The sequence below is a fragment of the Dryobates pubescens genome, chromosome 29, assembly GCF_014839835.1.
Source record: "Dryobates pubescens isolate bDryPub1 chromosome 29, bDryPub1.pri, whole genome shotgun sequence".
NCBI classification, from domain to species: Eukaryota; Metazoa; Chordata; class Aves; order Piciformes; family Picidae; genus Dryobates; species Dryobates pubescens.
In genome coordinates, this window is record NC_071640.1 from 4964775 (window position 1) to 4984551 (window position 19777).

Below are 19777 nucleotides of genomic sequence, written 5' to 3' on the forward strand. Positions count from 1 at the left end.
ATGCCCCTGCCTGTTTATTCCAAAGCAGATGTTCAGCAGTGCAATATTTCATACATTATGCTGACAATAGTAAGTTATTAGCAAAACATAGTAATATCTAAAAATCTTTCTCTGAGGTTGCCTAACTATTGGAGTGGGTCAGCAACACAAGATCAGATGTGACACGTGTTAACATCCCAGAACAATTTCTCCTCTACTTGGCCAAACCTCATTTCAGTCAAGCTGAATGTAATTAGACCTCAAGCTTGTCCCAATTCCCATCTCTGCAGAAAAGGGGTTATCTGTCTTCAGTAACACATGGCTGATCCAAAATGCTGGCAGAGCTCTGCAAGAAGAAGCTGCAAAAGTGCTCACCATCTCAGACAAACAAGGTGCTGCTAAGGCACATTAAAATGCAAACATGCCATAGCACCTGCTTTGAGTTTCAGTCCACACACAAGCAGAAAGTTGTGCACAGTGCACAAGCTATTTTTAGATAAATGTTATACAATTTTCCCTCTGGTTCCAGGGATCAGAAACACATGCTGCAGCTACAGACCCACTACCCTACCCCAAACGAGGCAATGGTAAATCTTCAGATCCTAATAGCAGCCAGGCTACTCTAGGAGCACTACTTGAATCTTTGCCCAGGCTCAGGCTACACAATCCAGCCTGAAACAAGTTCAGCTGCCCCTGGCTTTGTGAAAACAACTTCATTTAGTTTCTTCTGCCCCTCATAATAAAGTTCTTGCTATTGGATGGAAGTGGATGAAAGACTAAAGCTCCTTCCTGTGGAAAATTCAACTTCTAGACATTGTAGAAAAGATAAAGCTGATTTAGTCCTGTATCAAAAGAAGACTATTACAGTGAAATAATGGGAAGGATCTGCCTCAAACCCTTCCAGGCAGGGCCTGGAGACAGAAGACAAGCCACCTTCTTACATTGTTTAATGGGACAGGAAGATCCTTTAGGAGGTAGTTTTTCCTTAAAAGCATTGAAAATTTAGCATAAGTTTTCTGATTATGTTCCCCCAATTAAAAAATATTACTAAAACCCACAAACACCAACAAAACCACACCCCCCCAGCAGCCACTAACCTGGCTACATGACAAATGAGTGACAAGTATCTTTATAGCAGCAACATTTCTGACCTCCTACCTAGCAAAATCCACAGATTTGATTAAGCCCTTGTTTGAAGACAGATTTTAGGTTAAAGCTGTACAGAACAAGTCCCTTGGAAAAAACCACACAATTCATCAGTTCCAAGCCTAACAAAGGACATTGACTTGTTTGTACTCAAGTTTCCTGGATCCAAGTGGCAGCCTTCTCACTAAGCAAAGTCTTGGGGCAATCTTGGATCGATTGAGGCAGTAGGCAAAGGCTCAGGCTACAGTCACACATCTCAGACAGGCCTGGTAGTCAGTGTCAATCAACTGACATTACTAGCGCTAAGAGGGTCCCAAAGGCTACCTGAGAGCAGAGGTCACTGTGCAAAACAGGGAAAAACATTTTTTTAATTGCTGTGATGTGTAAGCATGTTTAAAGAAGTCTACTAAGCCATGTAATGGTTTGAGGTTCTTTAATAATTCAAGTTATACCCCAAAAATACAGGACAATTTACATTTGCAAGCACTTCATCTTTGCACTTCAGTTACAGCACAGTCACAGCTTCACCAGGACCAGAAAAAGAGCCTGCTGCCAAATGGAGAAGGCTTCAGCTCTCCCTCAATGGGTGGATTTGGCTCTGGCCTAGCTCTAGAGTGATAGGCATTCTCAGGGAAAGGACGGTCTGTCTTCACTTTTGTTACCTGGAAAGAAAGAAAACAGGAAATGACACAGCTTCTCCCAGCAGTTAACAAACAGAAAAGCTAACGTGAGTCAGAACTTAAAGGAAGAAATTCCAAGAAGTACCAAACACTACTATACACCACTGTTGATCTGATGAGACCTGCTACCTCTAGAGTACTTCTGAAAAAGGGGAGGGGAGGGAGATCTCCCTCCTAACAAGAGAGTAGTTCTACATGTGTGTCAGCTTCCCTCATAGAGGAAAGGGAAAGCACCAGGAAAAGCATAAGCAAAAGAGTAAATGGCATTGTCTAAACCAAGTGCAAGCCTTCTGGGAAACCAACTCTGGGGAACATGGAGCCTTCACTTCTGGTAAATTCCACAAGCTTCCTGTGTTGAGTTCATGAATCACCTTCTGGCTGGGAGAAGACTTGGAGACGTGGTCTGGACAAAGTGTCCATAAGAAAAGAGGAGAATCTGGCTGTTCAGTCAGAAAGGTATGAAGTTACCTTAGAAAGCTCTCCCAGATCAGGTCTCACCCAGCCCAGCTTGTCCAGCACACAGTTATCAAATGCTGCCTGCTGCTTTCGGCAGCGACGGAACTCCTGCAAGTTGCTGTAGTCAATGCACGTCCAGTACTCGGTGAATGGTTCTGCACAGTGTGTCTTAATCTTCCTGTGAGAGACCAGAGAAAGAGAATCATTAGCAAGTGTTACAATTCTAATGTTTTCCTCTTACTCATGCAAGCCTCAACCTGTGCTGGAATAGTTTTTGTAGCTCTAAGTCTGAATTCAGAAGTCAGTATTTGTACCACATCTACAAGTGGAGCTAGTAATAACTAATACATGGAAGCTTCTTCTGGCTCACCAGATGTACACAGCTTCTCCTCAAGAAATCCTTGTTTTGTCAGGTATCTTAGTGTATATTATACAAAGCCTTAATGCTTCCAAACTAATTTGATGTCTAAGTTCAATGTGACATAGTTAGAACAGAGGCTTCTGATTACTAGTTGATATACTGGGACATGTTTGGAGCCAATTATCTAGGCCTTCAAGAACACGACACTGATGCATGCCTTGCAATGCACGTTTTTGGTCAGAAGCAGCAACTGCTGTATTTCTTTGAGCTTCCACAGGAGTTTGCCCATAAAACAGAGAGAATGGACAGTGCAAAGCTTAGGACAGTCTCCTGGATTTCATAACATAAATGCAAGGTACAGAAGCTGAAAGCCTTCCACAACCCCTCAGAATTCTTTTGCTAACCCAACAAAAACAAGAGCAACCTACTCTGGAGCCGAGGCCAGGGAGCTTCACGTGAAAGGATAAATAAGGGTTAATGTTATGAGTTAAAGCTTAAGAAGCAACAATAACGACTCTGAAGGCTGAAGTGATGGCAGCATGCTTAGTTAAACGTTTAGTGATTGCGAGGGCTTGACTAACAACGCTCGGCAAGGGCACACTGCCCCGAAACATCTTCCCCTCCAGAGCCCCGCGGGCAGGGATCCGCTGAGAGGGGCTGAGCGCAGGGCGGCCGCGGGGGAAGGCTCGCTGTAGGGCCGCGCTCACCTGAAGAATTCGAGGGCACACTGGTTGACCTGCCGGCCCTCCTGCAGGCACCTCCGCGGGTCCTTCTCCTCCCAGCGGCACAGCATGAACTCCTTGTTGGGCCGGTCGCACTGCGAGCCATAGTGGTGGGCCGCGGCCTTCAGCACGGCCGAGCTGACTTTCACCTACAGAGAGGCAGAGCGGCAATGGCAGCGGTCCGGCCCGGCACCGGCCGGAGGGCCGCGCTGCCCCGCGGGGGTAAGACCCGGCGGCAGCCGCCCACTCACCTCCTGCACGTCGAGCTCCTCCAGGGAGGGCACCTGCAGGGAGCCGGGCATGGCGGCGCCGCTCTCCTTGAGCTCCCCTCAGCGCCCGCCGCCGCGGCGCACGCGCGAGCCCGCCTCGCCATCGCGGCCCATGCGCGGCGGCAGCGGGAGGCGGCGCTTTATGGCCCCGCGCCGGTCCCGGCGTTGCCATGGTGACGCCGCCGCGCAGCCGGGCAGCCATGGAGGTGGGGGGCGGTCGGTACAGCGGAGACACCGTGCGCGGCAGGTGGGCTCGGCGGGGCGTGGGGGGACTCGAGGCTGCCCACCCTCCATCCCCGTTCCTAACCGCTTTGTCTCTTCCAGGATGGAGGGACAGGGCTCCTACACTCTGCCGACGGGCACCGAGTACCGGGGAGCGCTGAAGGACGGGATGTTTCACGGCGAAGGAGAGCTGCTCTTCCCCAACGGAGGCAGATACCGAGCGATCTGGCACCGTGGGGTGCCCACGCAGGTAGCCCGGGCGGGGGGCCTCAATCCGAGGCCGTGAATTGGCCCTCACCTCTAGGGAAGCTTTTGGGGTAAAACCAGCAGATTTCTGAGACAAGCCAATTCTGGCACCCATGGACGGCATCGCACACCCAGAGGTGTGAGGGTGAGGCTGCAGACTCCGTTCCCAGCACCATGAAAGCCCTTGCTGCACCCTGCACTCGCCCTGCTCGGCCGACGCACGGTTTTGGCAGAGGGAAGGCTGGCCGTGTTTATGCTCCCGCCATCTATCATGTTTATTAACTCTGTGCTTGAACATGTTTTGCAGGGGAAATACACTTTTGCAGATGGTCTTGAATACAAAGATAAAAAATGGCATTACTGTGACGGCTACGACAGACGATTTTACACAGAAATCTGTTCTGGTCTGAAACCAGCAGGTACTGAATTGCATTTGCAATCCTAAGAGTCTGGAAGGAATTAGACTAACAACTTTGCTTAAGAAAGATTAATTCGGCTACATGAGTAACATGGAGCAGAAATGCTCTGGCTAATTTCAGAACCTGACCATATGATGCTGCCAGAAGAATGCTGACACCACCTTCCATCAGCGCAGCAAGGGATGCAGCCTCCCATCCACAGAGATTCAGCCTTCCATCCGCAGCACGGGCTTCTCTGGAGCGATGGCCCCTAAGGACAGGGCTTTGTTATCTACAGCTTTTGATATCCTGATTAACCCTTTCATGCACTCCACTGCCTTTGCAGAGCACTTGTAATACAGAAAAGTTGAGCAAAAACAATTAATTTCCTTCCAGAACATCAGATACAGTTTGGCTGCATCTGTCCCATGTACCTTTTTAGTATATCAGAATAGACTTTTGTGTCCAGCTCATATTTATGTTAAAGAGTTTTATAATATCGTATGTAGTCAAATGGTAAAAAGATTTATAAGGAACAAGTGAAATATGTAATGTAATACATAAAATGCTCTTCTTTATGCATAAAATATTTTTGCAATGACATGCAGTTGTTGTGTGGGGCCAGCAAGACTCTCTTGGCCCCATTGTGAAGTTTGGGGCTGTATTTGTAACGTTAGTTCAGTGGGCTGAATCACAGCACCGTGAGTGAAATCAAAGTGCTATCTTTTTCTGCATGGATTTTTCCATTTTCATTTTTCCCATCTGCAAAATTGGCAAAACATTTTATAGCATTTACTGTAACTGCATTGTTTTTATAGCAAATACCATGGAGATATAAGATTTGTTAGTTCTCTTGATCCAAGGCACAAATGCAAAAAAAATAAAAATAAATTTAAAAGCAAAATAAACCAAACCCTTTGCTGTTTTTTTTTTTCCCCCCTCTTTTTTTTTTCTCCTTCAGGCATTTCTCAGCTTACAAATCTGGATCCTCCCAGAAAAATCCCAGAAGGTTGCTACGACTGTGGTGATGGATTCTATAATCCTGCAACTAGAGTTATTGTTGACTACAAATTCAGGTTTCTGAGAAATGCAGGTATGATTAACTTCCTCTGCAAGGTAAACTCAGATGAATTTATTTGTCTCATCTTCTAGGGTGCGTGGTTAAAGCTAAAACATAAAATCCATGATTTGGTTCTGTTATCAATGAGCTAAAATATTTCTCCCTTATTTATTTTTATCAGTGATTTATGTGTCCCCAGAGTTGTATAAATCATATTTTGCAAAATTACAGTGAAGTGTTCCCAAGCAGATACAAATAAATATATTTTATTACAGTTTGGTATGTTAAACTCAGGAAAATCTTGAGTCTCTTCCATTATGATCTCAAGCAAGGGAGTGGTTGTGAGGTGTACATCATTGATTCCTGAAAGCTAATAAACTGTTGTGAACCAGCAAAGTGCTTAAGCATGTGCTTATCTCTGCATGTTGGAGCAGTCCAATTTAATGAAAGGAGTCTTAGGGCTGCATTTAAATGCCTTGCTGAACAGGAAACTTCCTTGTCACTTTGGAGAGCTGTGTTTTGAGTAGAGTCTGGCAAATATTAGTTCTTGTGGCTGAGTCCTCACATTAATAAGCCTTAGGGCAAATTAGTTTTCATCGAGGCAGAAGAGAAACTTATCACATTTAAAACACACAGAAGATCCCCAAACAACTGACACTGAGCTAACTCAAAAACTGTGATCTGACCAGAGAGGAGTGCTTTGTGTGCTGGCTGTTGAACCTTTGTGTTTATTACCTTTTCAGTGCAGGTTTTTTTTTTTTTTTAATTAAAATGATTTCTGAAGCAGCCACCCACTCTCCCACCCCACTTTTTCTTTTTCTTTTTCTTTTTTTTTCCTCCTCCCCAAATGTCCAAATTGCAAGACCTGGTGTTTCTGGAAGAGAGAGCGGCTCATTTTCAGTGTGCCACAGTTTAACAGTTTTGTTGCTTGGAAACTCCTATTTACTATATGTTGGGAAAAAAAAAATATCTGCTCAGCTCTACTTTCAAGAGCTCCTATAACTATGTGCTGTGATATTGGAGGAGGGAAGTGAAAGGGGGGGGGGGTTGGGAGGGGGGGTTCAAATGAATTGGAGATACCATCTGCTATAAAATAGACCCTATGATACATGGCCTGTTTTATAAATGTTGAATAAAAACTGATCTGGATTATTACAAATGGCATCGATCCAAAATACTGGAATGCAGTGGGCCTACTGATGAGGAAGATAAGCAACATGCTTTCCAAAAACACAGGAACCTACACAGATTAGTACAGAAGGGAACGCCTTGGAATTCAATTTATTGTTTTTTAATCTGTTCTTTGAACTCATTGTCCCTCATGGCATTTATCTCAAACCCTATGAGTTATATCAATCAATATTCACTGACCAGAGCAGCGCAGCATGCAGCCTGACGGAGTGGTTGGAGATGTGCTTTGTGTGGTCATTCCATTGAGAGCCCTGTACACAAAGTTAAGCTTGTTGATGTGAGTGTGAAGAAGGAATGTGTCATGTAGGCCAGACCCTTCCTCTCAAGAACATGAAGACAATTGAAAAACCCGGCACTTGTTCAACATCAGAGGAACTCTTACCGCCCCAGGAGAGATGATTCAGGGCACAAGGCCACTGCAGTGAAGGGGAAAAAAAAAAAAAGGAAAAAAAAGCCCAGCTGTAAGCAGAAGAAACTGAGGAAGAGGCTGGGATGACAGGGAACAGATCCAGAATTACTCCATTATAGGTTGGGCAGGAATGAGCAGGAAAACCTCCAGGCTTTCAGCCAAGTCTTGAAAGCATCAAAAGCAGATGGTAGGAAGCATTGAGGAAGTTCTTACAACAGCTTGACAGGTTTACCAAAATGACACTATCTTCCTCGGGTCTGGCAGCAGGCTTTCAGAATACTCCAGTTCTCACCTTTCACCCTGGCCCTATTATGAAGCAATTTCTGATTGTTTCTTGGCTGTTTGGGGAAGAGCGCAAGGAAGCGTCCAGCCTTGGCACTGGTTTGCCTCCAAAGGGGCAGCATCCAGGTACCTTTCCAGAAAATAAGAAAACAGATGCCATTTGAAACTGATGAATTTGCTTCTACCACTTCTTTGTCAAGACGAGTGGATGTGGAGTACCGAAGAGACTCCTCTTAAATTTGGCAAGCCTTGTGCTTCGCTGGTGCGGAGGTCTGATACTCATTTACTGAAAGAGCTCTCACTATTAGAGTAGTGCAAAGGCTCAGGCCCAGGGAACGAAATGACAGCAACAGCTTGGTTACATGTTTTTATCTAGCAAAGTTTTCCAAATTCTCATCACAATCTTGCAGTTATTACTCCGTCCCTAAACCTCTGTTTCCTTGGGGATGCTCAAATTTCTCTTGACTCTCCATGTGTTCTCCAATCTTTTCTTTTTTTTTTCTCTCTTTCCAGTATTGCAAAGTACACAAAATTGGACACATAAATAAGAATGGGAAGGGTTATTTGTAAGAAGAGATGTTGTTTATTTTGAACAGATACTGGGACTAGAGTCCTGTTTCACTAGGAGCATTGCTGTCTTTGTTTTTTTTTTTCTTCCAGAAATAGGACTCCTGGCACCTTTGTAACAGAGTTTGGTCAATAGAAAGTTGGGAAGATTTCCCAGTTTTTCAGTAAGAAGTAGAAAATGCGTGATGGTATCTTTAATGCAGAGCAGGGAGGTGCAAGAAGAGCTGTGACATTCAGGTTTTAGGACCCTCAAATATCAGAAAACACCATCAAACCCAGAAGTTGTGTTACACTGAGATTGAAAAGATTGTAGGAGATTGCCTGAGTCTCATCTCTGGGTGAAAAGCAAAGATATTTCTGCTGAAGATTGCCCTGTTTCACTGTGGTTCTCCCAAGGATGGGTTAGATAACATGAAACATACCTTTGCTCTTTGTCATACAAAAACATTTGTGCCACTACTTTCATATTCCATCTTCAGGTTTAATTAGTAGGTGTATGGTGCATAGGTAGCTTTCTGTACTGGGGTGAGTATTACCTGAAATACATCCAGCTCTTCATATGACATCAAGAGCACAAAGACACAAGGCCTGTCTTTACACTCACAGCTCAGTCAGGTAACTGAGTTAACATGCATGCTATTAAGAACAGAATTAGGTGCAGAAAACCAGGATAAATATCTTTTTAAGGGGGTAGGCTTTGGTGCTGCTGCAGTCCCAAATCAGCCAGCAATCAGCTCAGGATTTCTACAAGCCTGAAAGTCTTGTAGGCTTCAGGATTAGTTATGAGCTGAAAAGATCAAGATTCAAGAACATTGTTTTGTTATAGTTTAGAAAAGTCCAGGATTAGAATGCCTGAGGTTCCTTGCTTGTGAGGCTGACCCAACTCCACAGGCAAGGGTGCAAAGTCATTCTCATTCTAAGCCTTAGTAATCCCAGACTTAGAGCTTCCTCACTTTGTTACCTTGGGATGGAGGTTCTCAGGCTCTGTTTGAAAGAATGTAGAAGCAAGTTTTCCTTTGGAAAATTGACAGTGATGTATTCATCACTCAGTTTTATCCAAGTATGCAAATCCATGAAGTAAATCTCCTACGTTTAGACTTTGGGTTTTTACCTTTTTTTTTCTGTCTTACAACTCAGCTCTGGCTTGCACCAAGTGCTTTTTGGGAAACATAGCTGTTGACTTGTCTGAAAAATGTAGCTGAGAAACAGAGCCATAACCACTCAATAATTACACAGGGTAATATTTCTGTACCTACCCTCATGTACCCCAAATACATGCAGATGTTTGCGTGCTCTCTCTCATAAACTACTGCAGAGCTGAGTGTGGGATGAGGGCCTGGCAATCTTTCAGGCCTGGAATATTTCTAGAAAAAAAAGACAGCAAGTTATACTTAAAGTTGACTGTGGTGCAGGGGGGGGGAAAAAAATATTGACTGCACTTGGGGATCATGCACAGAGCTTTATTCCCTGCTCTTCTTTGAAGCTGCCCATTCTGATGATGGAGGGAGTGGATGAACAGTCTGATTTCAGGCCAGTCCCCAGTCATTGCCTAAGAGTGTAAGAGTTGTTTTGGCAGATGCCCTTAGCAATGAAGAGGAAGGAAAGCCCCAGCAAAACACATACAGGGGGAATATAGTATTTTTGTTCAAATGGATTTAGCTTCCCATAGATTTAAATGTCTACTTATAACACAGGACCATTTAATCTTTTGCACAGTTGTTTCTTTTTCATTTGACTTAAGATACTGAATTTAGATGAGGTTTGGTTCCTACATATTGAAACTCTTAAAAGCTCTTCAAATAATTGTTCTTTGGATACTTGTTAAGCTAAAGAAATCAGTTTTGATCGGCAGTAAAAGTTCATGCTATTTTAAGTGCAATGCTATAGCTATTTTCTGTTGTATATTTAATCATTTTGAATTATATGTCATGTAAAAGATTTTAGCTCTGGGGCATTCGCCAGATGGCTGATTCTGCATTTCACACAACAAAAGAAATAATGTTTGTGTAAAGCTCTTAAAAATAGTTGGTAATCAGTATATTCTACAACGAATAGGATCCAGACCTGTTTGGAGGGGGGAGAAAAAAAAAAACCCAACAACCCAGCTTTTGCAGAAATTAATTTAGAGGATTTGGTCTCTACCTCTGGGCTCTGAACAAAACAAATTGTGTCTATTGTTTGCTGATTTTTTTAACATTTAACAAGTTAACCAAATTGTAAATTTTACTCATTTTTATGTTAAATGCCATCTATTACAATCCATTGATCTTTTTCTCTTTACTTTGGCTGACAAACTTATTTCTGGCAAAAAAAAAAGGAAAAGCTTTGTGAGAGGGAGAGCCAAGACTGCTCTCATTTACACAAGCAGAGCGTACGAATGTGAGTAGCCCTTTGCTTTTCTTGCAACAGCTGGAGTGCTCCTCCTTTCTACTGCTAACTCTTCTTTCTGGCCTCTTTGATTCATTCCTTCACAATACCATCACCAAAAAAAAACCCCATGTTTTCTCTCTCTGCCATGGCACCCAGCTTGTTATTTTGCCCACAAGACTCTACACAAGCCTATACAAATTCACCCTTTGGTCTTATCTCCTCTACCTCCTATATATGTTTTTCTCCTGGGTCTTGTCTCAGATCATAGGGGTTTTTTTGCTCACATTCATACAATTCCAGTTTGCTGGCACTTGCTTTCCACAGGCTCACTGCTTCAATGATAGAAGAGCTGAAAAATATTGCACGAAAAGGAAGGTAGGAAATTGTGATAGCTCTTTTATCTGGATCTTCAAATGTCACTCGTCTTTTCCTCTTTTTTAGTTACATAGCTTTTGTCCTTCTGTGAAAGCTTTGGACCTAAATCTCCAATACTTAACAAATTAACTAATTGAGGAGCCACATCTTATAAGAAGGAGAGGCAGAACATTAGCAAAGTATCAAACTGGGGACTGCTGAGTGGGCAAGGCAGATAAATGAGTGTTCAAGTGAAGAGAGCAGAAGGAAATTGAATCTAGTTAATTTAAAGGGAAGATCCCAGACTCCTATAAGAAGTAGCTTTGTGTCTATTCTTACTCTACCCTAAATGCTTTTTAAAATGTTGGGCCAATTCTCCTACCCAGCACATGTTGTTTTCATATCTATACAGAAATGTGTTAAGATCAGTGCTTATGAATGCCACTGCAAAATGCACTCTTCTTGTGTCTTTCTCAGTGTCAAAGCCTACTCAAGTGACAGAGGTAATTGGAGACTTCTCATCCATGTAACCAAGAAACTGTTTTCAGATTAAATTTGACTTACATGTTTTAATATAAAATATCCTTCATTCAGTAAACAGATTATGAACCAATATGATTTATATTCAAGACTAGAGCCAACAATGATAAAATTAATATATGCACCATGATGTAAGTCACTACAGTCATTTCAGTAGCTATAGCTTTTGCAGATATATTGTTCCTTGTGGTTTCCTGGTCTTAAAACACTTACCATTTTCAAAACCATGAAAGTTTGAGTTCCAAATAGTGGCTTGCCAAGAATAACAACTTTGTTTGTGTGCTAGCCATCCTATTGTGAATCCCTTAAACAGATTACACACAAGACTTATAGGTACTTATATTCAACTATACAGTCCATATGAAAACAAGTTTTACAAGAGATGGGAAGTTCATTTGGGGGCCATTTTGGAATTACAATAATTAAAAGTAAATGGAAGGGTGAGAATTTGTGGGTGGAAGCAAAGGTTAATTGAAAACATATTTTCCATTTTCTTACCAGCCTTGATGATGGTGGGGTCAGGTGCAGTAAGGAAAGTGGTGCTAGGGAGCAGAGTGGGCAGTGGAAATGAAATGAAAGGGGTGTGCCAGGCAGAATCCATGGCTGAGATGCTATCGCATGCAACTGTAATTGTGTAGTGGAAGAACATGATAAACTGCACTGCGGGTGATGGGAGGAGGCAGGCATGTGAAAGAATTAAATGGTATTGTTTATAATGGTCTGTGTGTGCTTGGCTCTCTGCAAACAGAGAGGAAACTCAGCTCTTGTTCAAGGCTTGTCTATTATAAACACCCTTTTACACATCATAGTCATGGAAAGCTGCTCTTCCCACATGGCTGTGTGCTCAGGGTATGCTGAGCTGTGACCCTCTGATTGTCCCAAGGCAGCCACATATCAGGACACATCTACTTCCCTTCTGGCTCACACAGGCTTTAACAGAAGCAAGCCTGAACAAAGGGATGATGCACACTCACATCTGGTCCCAACTTGCCTTTGGGCAGAGTAGGGAGCCAAGGATCTGAATTTTGGAAAGCATCACGCCTCCAGTGCAGACAGTCTTTAAGACCCTGGGAGCAAGTACAGCTACACAGTGCCGTAGGACGACCTAAGACAAAGTCAGAGCAGGTTTCTAAGTTGAGCGGAGTAGGGTTTCTTCCCCATGAAAGCTACTAAGTATTGCTATTTCAATGCAGTACATTTTCCTGTGCACCTCTATGTGGTTTAGTTAAGACCCCAGAAGCCTACACAACCATACTGCTGTTTGCTGGCAGTCTCCACCCTCCATCATAGCAGACACCCAAGCGTGCAGAGTCCTAAGAAGTCTCTCACATAAGCAACACAGAAACATGATCGCTAGAAGCAAATAATTTTAAACTTCGCAATATGCATTTAATATAGGAAGATTAAATGCACCTAAATTACAGTGTATTTTCAAGTCATCTTTTGGAAGCACCCTGAAGCAAGGCCACCCTGAATTTTCAGCTGTTTCCAATCCCAGCTGAGAGATAAATCTGGAGTGTGTAGTTGGGGAAGGCTCTTCTGCCACTACTTTTAGACTGAGCATTGAAATTTAGGCAAGCAGTTTCATTTTGCAGAGAGGCTGAGCAGAAATCCACAGATTTCAGTAGGCTGCAGGTTGAGCTCACCATGGAATACAGCTGCACTTTTGACACACACTTGTTTGGATTTGCTAGCATTTGGAGCTTCATCTAAAGTCACCCAGAACAAGGAAGAAACTTGCAAAGCAATATTTGTTGAGAGGAATTAATTTTGAAATGGGCTCCTTGCAGGAACACAGTGTGACTAACTGAATTTGGTCCTTTTTTTGCCTAAAAAGGCAATTCCAAACTGACCTGGTAACTGTGTAGACAGTGTCCAACAGTAGATCAGTAGGACTCATACCCCTGGTTAATCATCTGCTGTGGGCAGATGCTATTTCTGGGGATCAGTTGTGCAGGTGGCTAACCAGGGCTGGCTCCCTATGCCTCTGCCTGCTTAATGAAAACAGCCTGAATTAATTACAAAAATAAAAGAGGAGCTCTCCCGGTTTGGGCTGGCTGAGGATCTGTCCCCACAGCATTCAAAATATATTTTGTGGATGCCAGAAAACGACTTGGTTTTGACTGACACGTGAGAAAATAATTTTAAGAAGTCAGTCAGTGCTCACACAGATTCTGACAGCTCACCCATGAAGAGCTCTTCCCCTCTCTCTCGCAAGACTCCAATGATATGTCGCGATAATAAGCATTGCGAGTCACCGACTTTGGAAGAAATAATTTCTTATTTACCAACTGAGCAGGAATGCACCAGATTGCAGTAAAATATTCAGACAAAGATTTCCCCCCCCCCCCTTTATCTTCAAATATCAGCATGGTTAGTCCTGATGCAGCAAAGTCAGCTCCACCAATCTTTGAAAATGGAAAAGAAAAATGGATAAACTTTCAAAGATAAATAAACTGACACAAAATTCAGCACACAACACGAAGGACCCCATAGCACCTAATTGTGCCCAGGGTGATAATTTACCACTGATTAAAGAGTTTGGTGGTGGTTTTTGGTTTTTTTTTCCAAATCTTTTTTAAAGGGAAAATTACTTCTGAAGGTGAAGATGTGCTTAGACAATCATATTAACATATTCAAACAATTGCAATTTGCAAAATAGTAATTACAACTCACTATCTGGTAGCATTAATCAAACTTCAAGGTTTAATTCCATTTTAAATATTGATGAAATGTGATTCTCCAATCTAACCCTGGTGTTGCAGGGTTATGGAAGCAGCCAGTGACAGAAAAAGAGGAACGTGTAGTTAACAAGCAGCTGCCACAAAGAAGGATCAGCATCTGTGATTTAAATTGTTAGCTGCACAGTCAGGTAGAGTGTAAAAAGGGTAGTCAAGAGGCTGTTAAGTCCATTGCTGCCAATTACTAACAATCAGGGAGGAGCTTTAAGACTTGTTCAGTACAATAAACCCAGTTTGTCTTGTTTCAGGGGTTACTACTGAAGAGGTTGCAGCTGCACTGATTCAAATAGCCCTAAAACTACAGTAATTATCAACCAGTCTTCTTTAGTGTAGCAAAAGTATGTTTTACCATAGCTTAACTCTTTACATTCTAATATTTCCCTTCCTCTTCTCGCATAGCTAGCCCTGGAGCCATTCTCATCTCTGGGTTTGTGGTTCTCCTTGCTATGCTGGATCAGTTCTTTCATTTCCCCCCAAGGGCCAGTAGCACACCATGCCTGAGACGGATGGCAGTTCCAGGGGATTTGCTTTAGGTTATTTTTTTGGAATATTGAGTCATCACATCTATTTTTAGTTTTCATATAAAAGTTGAAATTCATCTATCTCATTCCTTTTTATATCTCATCAAACCATGTGGAAGTTAAGCATTGCTTATGAACACACATTTAATTTGCATGCGATCAAATCACTACATAAACTGAGACATTTCGGGGTGGGTCTGAGAAGACTAAAATCCTTAGAGCAACCTGTCTTATGTACTTTCCCAGGAGGCCAGGAAACCCCAGAGTGCAGAAGGAAACAATCTCGGCAAACCGAGGATCTGTTGAAAACCTGCTAAATGAAGCCAAGTTAGCATCTGCCTTTCTTAGTGCTTATGTCCTTGATGCTGAGCACAGTGAGAGCTGTAGATTTCTCCCTGGGAAGGCAGGATAACAATTTCTAGTACTTGGGTGAGCCACATACATCTGTACCCAAATAGGAGCTAGGCAGTGGTGATGTACAGCACATGTAAATTTTGTTTCTTCCTTCACCATGGCAGAAATAGACAAAGTTTCATTTTCATGCAACTATTACAAGCCCAGATAAACTATTTGTTTAGTTGAAGTCATTCCAGCTAAAATCACATTGCTACCCAGGCTGGACAATATCTGTGATAGCCCAGGCTCACGTGATGGAGTTGTTACTGTGCTGGAACACCTAGTGTATAGAACAAAAGCCAGCACATTGATTATGGCTTTGATGTTGTTTTTAAGAAAGCTTAAGGACCACATTTGCATTCCTGCTGCAGCCCTCAGTAGAATCTGCCTCTGTAAGGACTGCATGGTCTTTAAAGAGGATTCAGTGCTCATCTGTATAATTTCCCTTTTGGCATATTTTTTCAGTATTTATTTTCTCCTACTTTTTACCTAAATAAGAGATGTGCCATTAGCAGGGTATTTTGTTGTGGACCTATTAATTCATAGGCATGGGGAATGAAAAAAAGATCATGCCAGTGGAACCCAGAAGGGGCAAAATTTAGCTGTACTATCCAAATAATAACCATTTTTCAGTCACTAAAGCAAGCTCACAGGCTGAGCTATTGGAACAATGGCAGTACAAGTGTGTTCTCCAGCCCATTCATGGTCACTGGGTTGCTGCTCAGAGGTGGGCACTCACCACCAAACCCAAGCTTTTGCAAGCCAGAGCCCTTGAGTGGGAAACAAGAAGAGGGTCAGAAGGCACAAGCAAGCACTTTGTCTGGAAACCAGTGACTGCATGCAAAGAGCAAACTGGAGAGCAGACTCTCAGGGAAAACCTGTGAGTCACTAGCCTTTCTGACTATGGCTTGTCATGGGTAGCAGATGAGTGCTGCTGTTCAGACAAGGGACAAGTGCTTGGCACATCCTTTCCTTAAGCCCACTTTCACCAGGATGCCAACAGAGCTGCATGTGAGCAGCATCTTATGAGACATGAAGGTAGGCACTCAACTCACTCAGCCAGGAATGAGAAAAAGGGGAGGAGAGCATGGAAAAAAAAAAAAAAAAGGAGGGGGGTGGGGAGGGGGGAAGGGAAGGGAAGGAAGGGAAAAAGGAAAGGCAAAGCTGACTTGATTCAAACCCCACCGCAATCAGTGATATTAACCCCCAAGCTTGAAGACTTGTGCATCAGACCTAATGTGTCACACGCCCTTCCGTGAACTTTCACTGCTTAGCTCAGCACAACTTCACTCCCAGGACCTTCCCACTTTTTGCATTTCAAACGCCACATAAAGGTACAACTCCGCAGTCAAAGTATCTCCATGCAGATTTGGCTCCTTACAAACAACGTCCTTCCTTATGGATCTGTTTTGACCTACCTAAGCAGGGTGCTCAGCTCTGCAGGGCAGCTGTGTAAATAGCAGGACTGTGTGCCACGCCAAGCGGTGGTCACCGTGCTGGGGTTACAGCACCTCAGCTCCAGCACTCTCACAATCATCCATTCTGTCAGGCTGTAAGGGCTGCTACAAACCACTTTCAGTGTAGATGGAAGCAGGTTAGAAACACACAGCACAAGCAGCTAATACGAATTTGTTAGGACAGTGGTAAACACAAGAAGCAGCTCTTATACATTTCATTTATAGAAAAATAAATACATGTATTGTTTTAATTCTATTTTTTTTCCAAGGCTTTTTGAAGTTTGGTTTTCCTAATCTGCTACACAGCCCTCTTTTTCCCTACACAAACACTAAAGTAAAGGCTGCAGAACAGTTTTTTGGAAACAAGACTGTTTAAATCCCTGGAATTAAGAAGCCACGTTTGCCAAGTTATTTTTTGTAACCATACACAGAATTTCTATTCAAACTTTGCTTGACAGTTGGGTTTTTCCTACATTGTCTCTATTTTTTCTTTCCACACTGTCATTACGCTCCGAGAACAAATATGACAGACATGAATACTAACAAGGGACTCAGAAGATGGTCTAAAACACATCCATCAGCCACTCTATCAGTTTCTCACTATCTGTAATAATGTGCATTGCAAAAACAGCATTAAAAGGAAAGCTGGAAGCCAAGAACCTCTGTTTTAACTTTAGCTTTTTCTTTACCTTTCATAAACCAAAGAGCAACACAGACAGTACTTAAAAATGTGCCTCTTCCTTTCTGATAGCTTCCACATATCTCCTGCACATCTCCTGCCAAAAAGTCAGAAACCAAACCCTGTGTGTGTAAGTCTCATAGTTCTGCCCAGGCTAATCCCGTCAAACAGAGGAATAAACAGAGTCACTGCCACATCCAGTACCTCCTACCACAGATCCCAACAAAACAGCACACAGTCTGTGAAAGAAACAAACAAAAAAATAGGTTCTAAGATAAGCCAATGGCTTAAAATGTATTTATTCCTCAAAGGAAAAAGAGCTTGTTTGAGCTGGACCCTAGTGATGCAAAGAGCAGGTCTGACGTGGTGATGTTTGGCATTCTCTTATCTCCCTTTTAGATGATGATGAGCATGAATGGATCATTCGGACCTGCCGGAAAGCTTGGGATGAAACAACTGATCATAAAGCAAAACCATGAAACCCATTTTTTTTTGCCTAGACAGTAATATTCCAAAGCAGGTGATCTGATTCACAATAAACCTAATTTGTCCTTGTGGATTTGTCTCACCCTTTCCCTCTACAGGAATATAATCTTTTTGTCATCTTTGTCAGCACAAACAAAAATGGAAATAATAATTTAATCAGTCATGCTGAGACAAGCCATGGAAAAAAAGCAGATTGTACTCACAGTAATATTCCTGAGAGGTGTGTAGTTAGTACATACAAACGTTATTAAGCCTCAAAACAATTTGTTAAAAAGAGTGCCTCAGCTTCAGTGTTGAAGTCATTCAAATCCATCTTAATCAACATTATTTTCCCAGATTTTAGTTAGCTGTCCTGGTGAATTCCTTTCCTCTCTTTTTGCTCAGTACTTTGATATTGATTGATCATTGTAATAATGTACACCAGAGGTATTCTTTAATGACTGGTTTGCTAACTAGGAAATTATATCCATTTACTACGAACGTTTGTTGAACTCTCCTGAAGCCAGAGTTTAACAAAATAATAAAAGAGGAAAACTGGGTGGGTTGCTGCTTGATTAGTAAGCCAGAAAGTATTTAAAAATAAAATAAAATGGAATTACATCATTTTCTGGATGTGAGTGCCAGCACTTCTACTTGCATTAACTTTATTTAATACACAAATAAGACATTTACAAAGCACAACATTGAAAGTATGTAACAAAACAGACATTGGTTTTACAAAAAAGTGCTTACAATTTAGTTTTACTTCTTTTAAAATAAATATTAGCCTTGACTGTCCACTCATTCAGAGAATTTCTTGCCTTTTTTGTTTTTTCTCCTTAACCATTGTAGCCAAGACATGCAGAATTGCAACATGCTACAACAAAATGATTGGCAGATGAAATAAAATGGAGGTGTCTAAGAGTTGGCATCCTACAGATATATCACTGATAGCAGTGCAGGATTGGTTCCCACTCCCCCATCCCAACTAGTGAGTTGTGTAGTAAGCACCTTTAGCTCGAGCATTGGGGTTAACCAGCGTGAGCAGGGGAGGGGGGGAAATCATTGGTAATAATATTGTAAACCATTCCACTTTCAGATCCTAGCCATATTTAGAGACCTTATTAAACTCGAGTGAAAAGCCTTCCACTGGCTCTCTGCAATTGGGTTTTGTCTGCAAAAGGTCTTGTAAATAGCAACTGGAAAAGTTCAGTACGTGGAGTCTGCATTGCTGCACCAGAATCCATTTGGCAATTACTGAATAAACTAAGAAAATGAGAATGATTTTAATTTTTTTTTTTTTTAATCTACAGACAGGAGATGAATGCAAATGACCTGAGATAAGGTTTGGTTCAGTGGCAACAGTCAGTGTGAAATATGTTGTGAAACAATGTATTGAATAAATTAGAGGATTTCTTACATTCTTGGTACAGTTGAGTATTTTCCATACACATAATTAGCTCTAAAACTGCACAAGCTGAATTGCTTCCAGTTTTTGCAAACAATTTGGGCTTAATATAAACAGAGCCTGATTTCTGAATTAGCAAAGCTACTCCTGGCTACTTATGGGGGCATGTGCCCCAAGTCCGTGCGGGGCAGCTCGCCCCATGGGTAGTGGTGAGTCCCCTTCCACTGGAGAGAAGCACCCAAGTGCCCTTGCCCTTGGCTTTGCACGTCGGTCCTGTCAGTGGTATCAGTTACAAAAACACTGATGTACAGTACAGTACAGTTCACAAGTGGGGGGTTTTGATCAGTAACTAGGCTGGTATTTAGCAGATACACATTTAACAGTTTTCCTTTCATTGCACTGCCAAGACAGAGGAGGAATGCATCACACCAGTTTCTCCCTCAACAAAACAGCTGTGGAAATCTCAAGTACTGTGGAATGTCAAGTTACAAGCCTGAAGTCTCTCCTTCAGTCTTAAATGAATTAACTACCCATTCCTTTATGGCACTAATTCCACAACTAAATGATCATTAGGATGTGCAAGCACAAATGAAGAAGAAAGTCGGGCCCCGTAGCCCTGCTGACCACCACCACTCTGTTGCATGTGGACACAGCAGCCCGCCTCAACCTCACAATTACAGATGCTCCACCAACAGCCAACAAAGGGAACATCTGTCCTGCACTCACTGCCACAGACAAGGACAAAGTGACTGCAGAGGGTGCAATTGGTGACTGTCCCCTCCCTGAGGGGATGCCTCTGCAGCAGTGGTTCCAGTCAGGTCAGGCATGTGCGAGTGCCTTGTCACTGGCTACGCGCTG

The 19777-nt window shown here is 42.6% G+C and overlaps 2 protein-coding genes across 2 annotated transcripts; one reads left to right on the forward strand and one right to left on the reverse strand.

Annotated features, from left to right (window-relative positions):
* Positions 1 to 1543: 1543 nt before the first annotated feature.
* On the reverse strand, positions 1544 to 3704 carry NDUFA8 (NADH:ubiquinone oxidoreductase subunit A8). Its single transcript, XM_054174355.1, has 4 exons — positions 3596 to 3704; positions 3330 to 3493; positions 2274 to 2439; positions 1544 to 1787 (listed from the first exon to the last, which is right to left on the reverse strand). The coding sequence occupies exons 1-4, from the start codon at positions 3644 to 3646 to the stop codon at positions 1650 to 1652; spliced, it is 519 nt and encodes a 172-aa protein (XP_054030330.1). The 5' UTR covers positions 3647 to 3704; the 3' UTR covers positions 1544 to 1649.
* A 109-nt stretch (positions 3705 to 3813) lies between these two features.
* Positions 3814 to 19777, forward strand: MORN5 (MORN repeat containing 5). Its single transcript, XM_054174234.1, has 5 exons — positions 3814 to 3860; positions 3938 to 4085; positions 4389 to 4500; positions 5441 to 5572; positions 17446 to 19777. Exons 1-5 carry the CDS (start codon positions 3814 to 3816, stop codon positions 17523 to 17525), a joined length of 519 nt encoding a protein of 172 aa, XP_054030209.1. The 3' UTR covers positions 17526 to 19777.

Excerpts from the sequence above, each read along its gene's own strand:
- NDUFA8 (XM_054174355.1), bottom strand. The coding sequence starts at position 3,646 with ATGCCCGGCTCCCTGCAGGTGCCCTCCCTGGAGGAGCTCGACGTGCAG. Across the intron at positions 3,494-3,595 it reads AGGAGCTCGACGTGCAGGAG|GTGAAAGTCAGCTCGGCCGT; the intron begins GTGAGTGGGCGG and ends GCCTCTCTGTAG. Across the intron at positions 1,788-2,273 it reads ATCTGGGAGAGCTTTCTAAG|GTAACAAAAGTGAAGACAGA; the intron begins GTAACTTCATAC and ends CTTTCTTTCCAG.
- MORN5 (XM_054174234.1), top strand. The coding sequence starts at position 3,814 with ATGGAGGTGGGGGGCGGTCGGTACAGCGGAGACACCGTGCGCGGCAG. Across the intron at positions 4,501-5,440 it reads TTCTGGTCTGAAACCAGCAG|GCATTTCTCAGCTTACAAAT; the intron begins GTACTGAATTGC and ends TTTCTCCTTCAG. Across the intron at positions 5,573-17,445 it reads CAGGTTTCTGAGAAATGCAG|ATGATGATGAGCATGAATGG; the intron begins GTATGATTAACT and ends TCTCCCTTTTAG.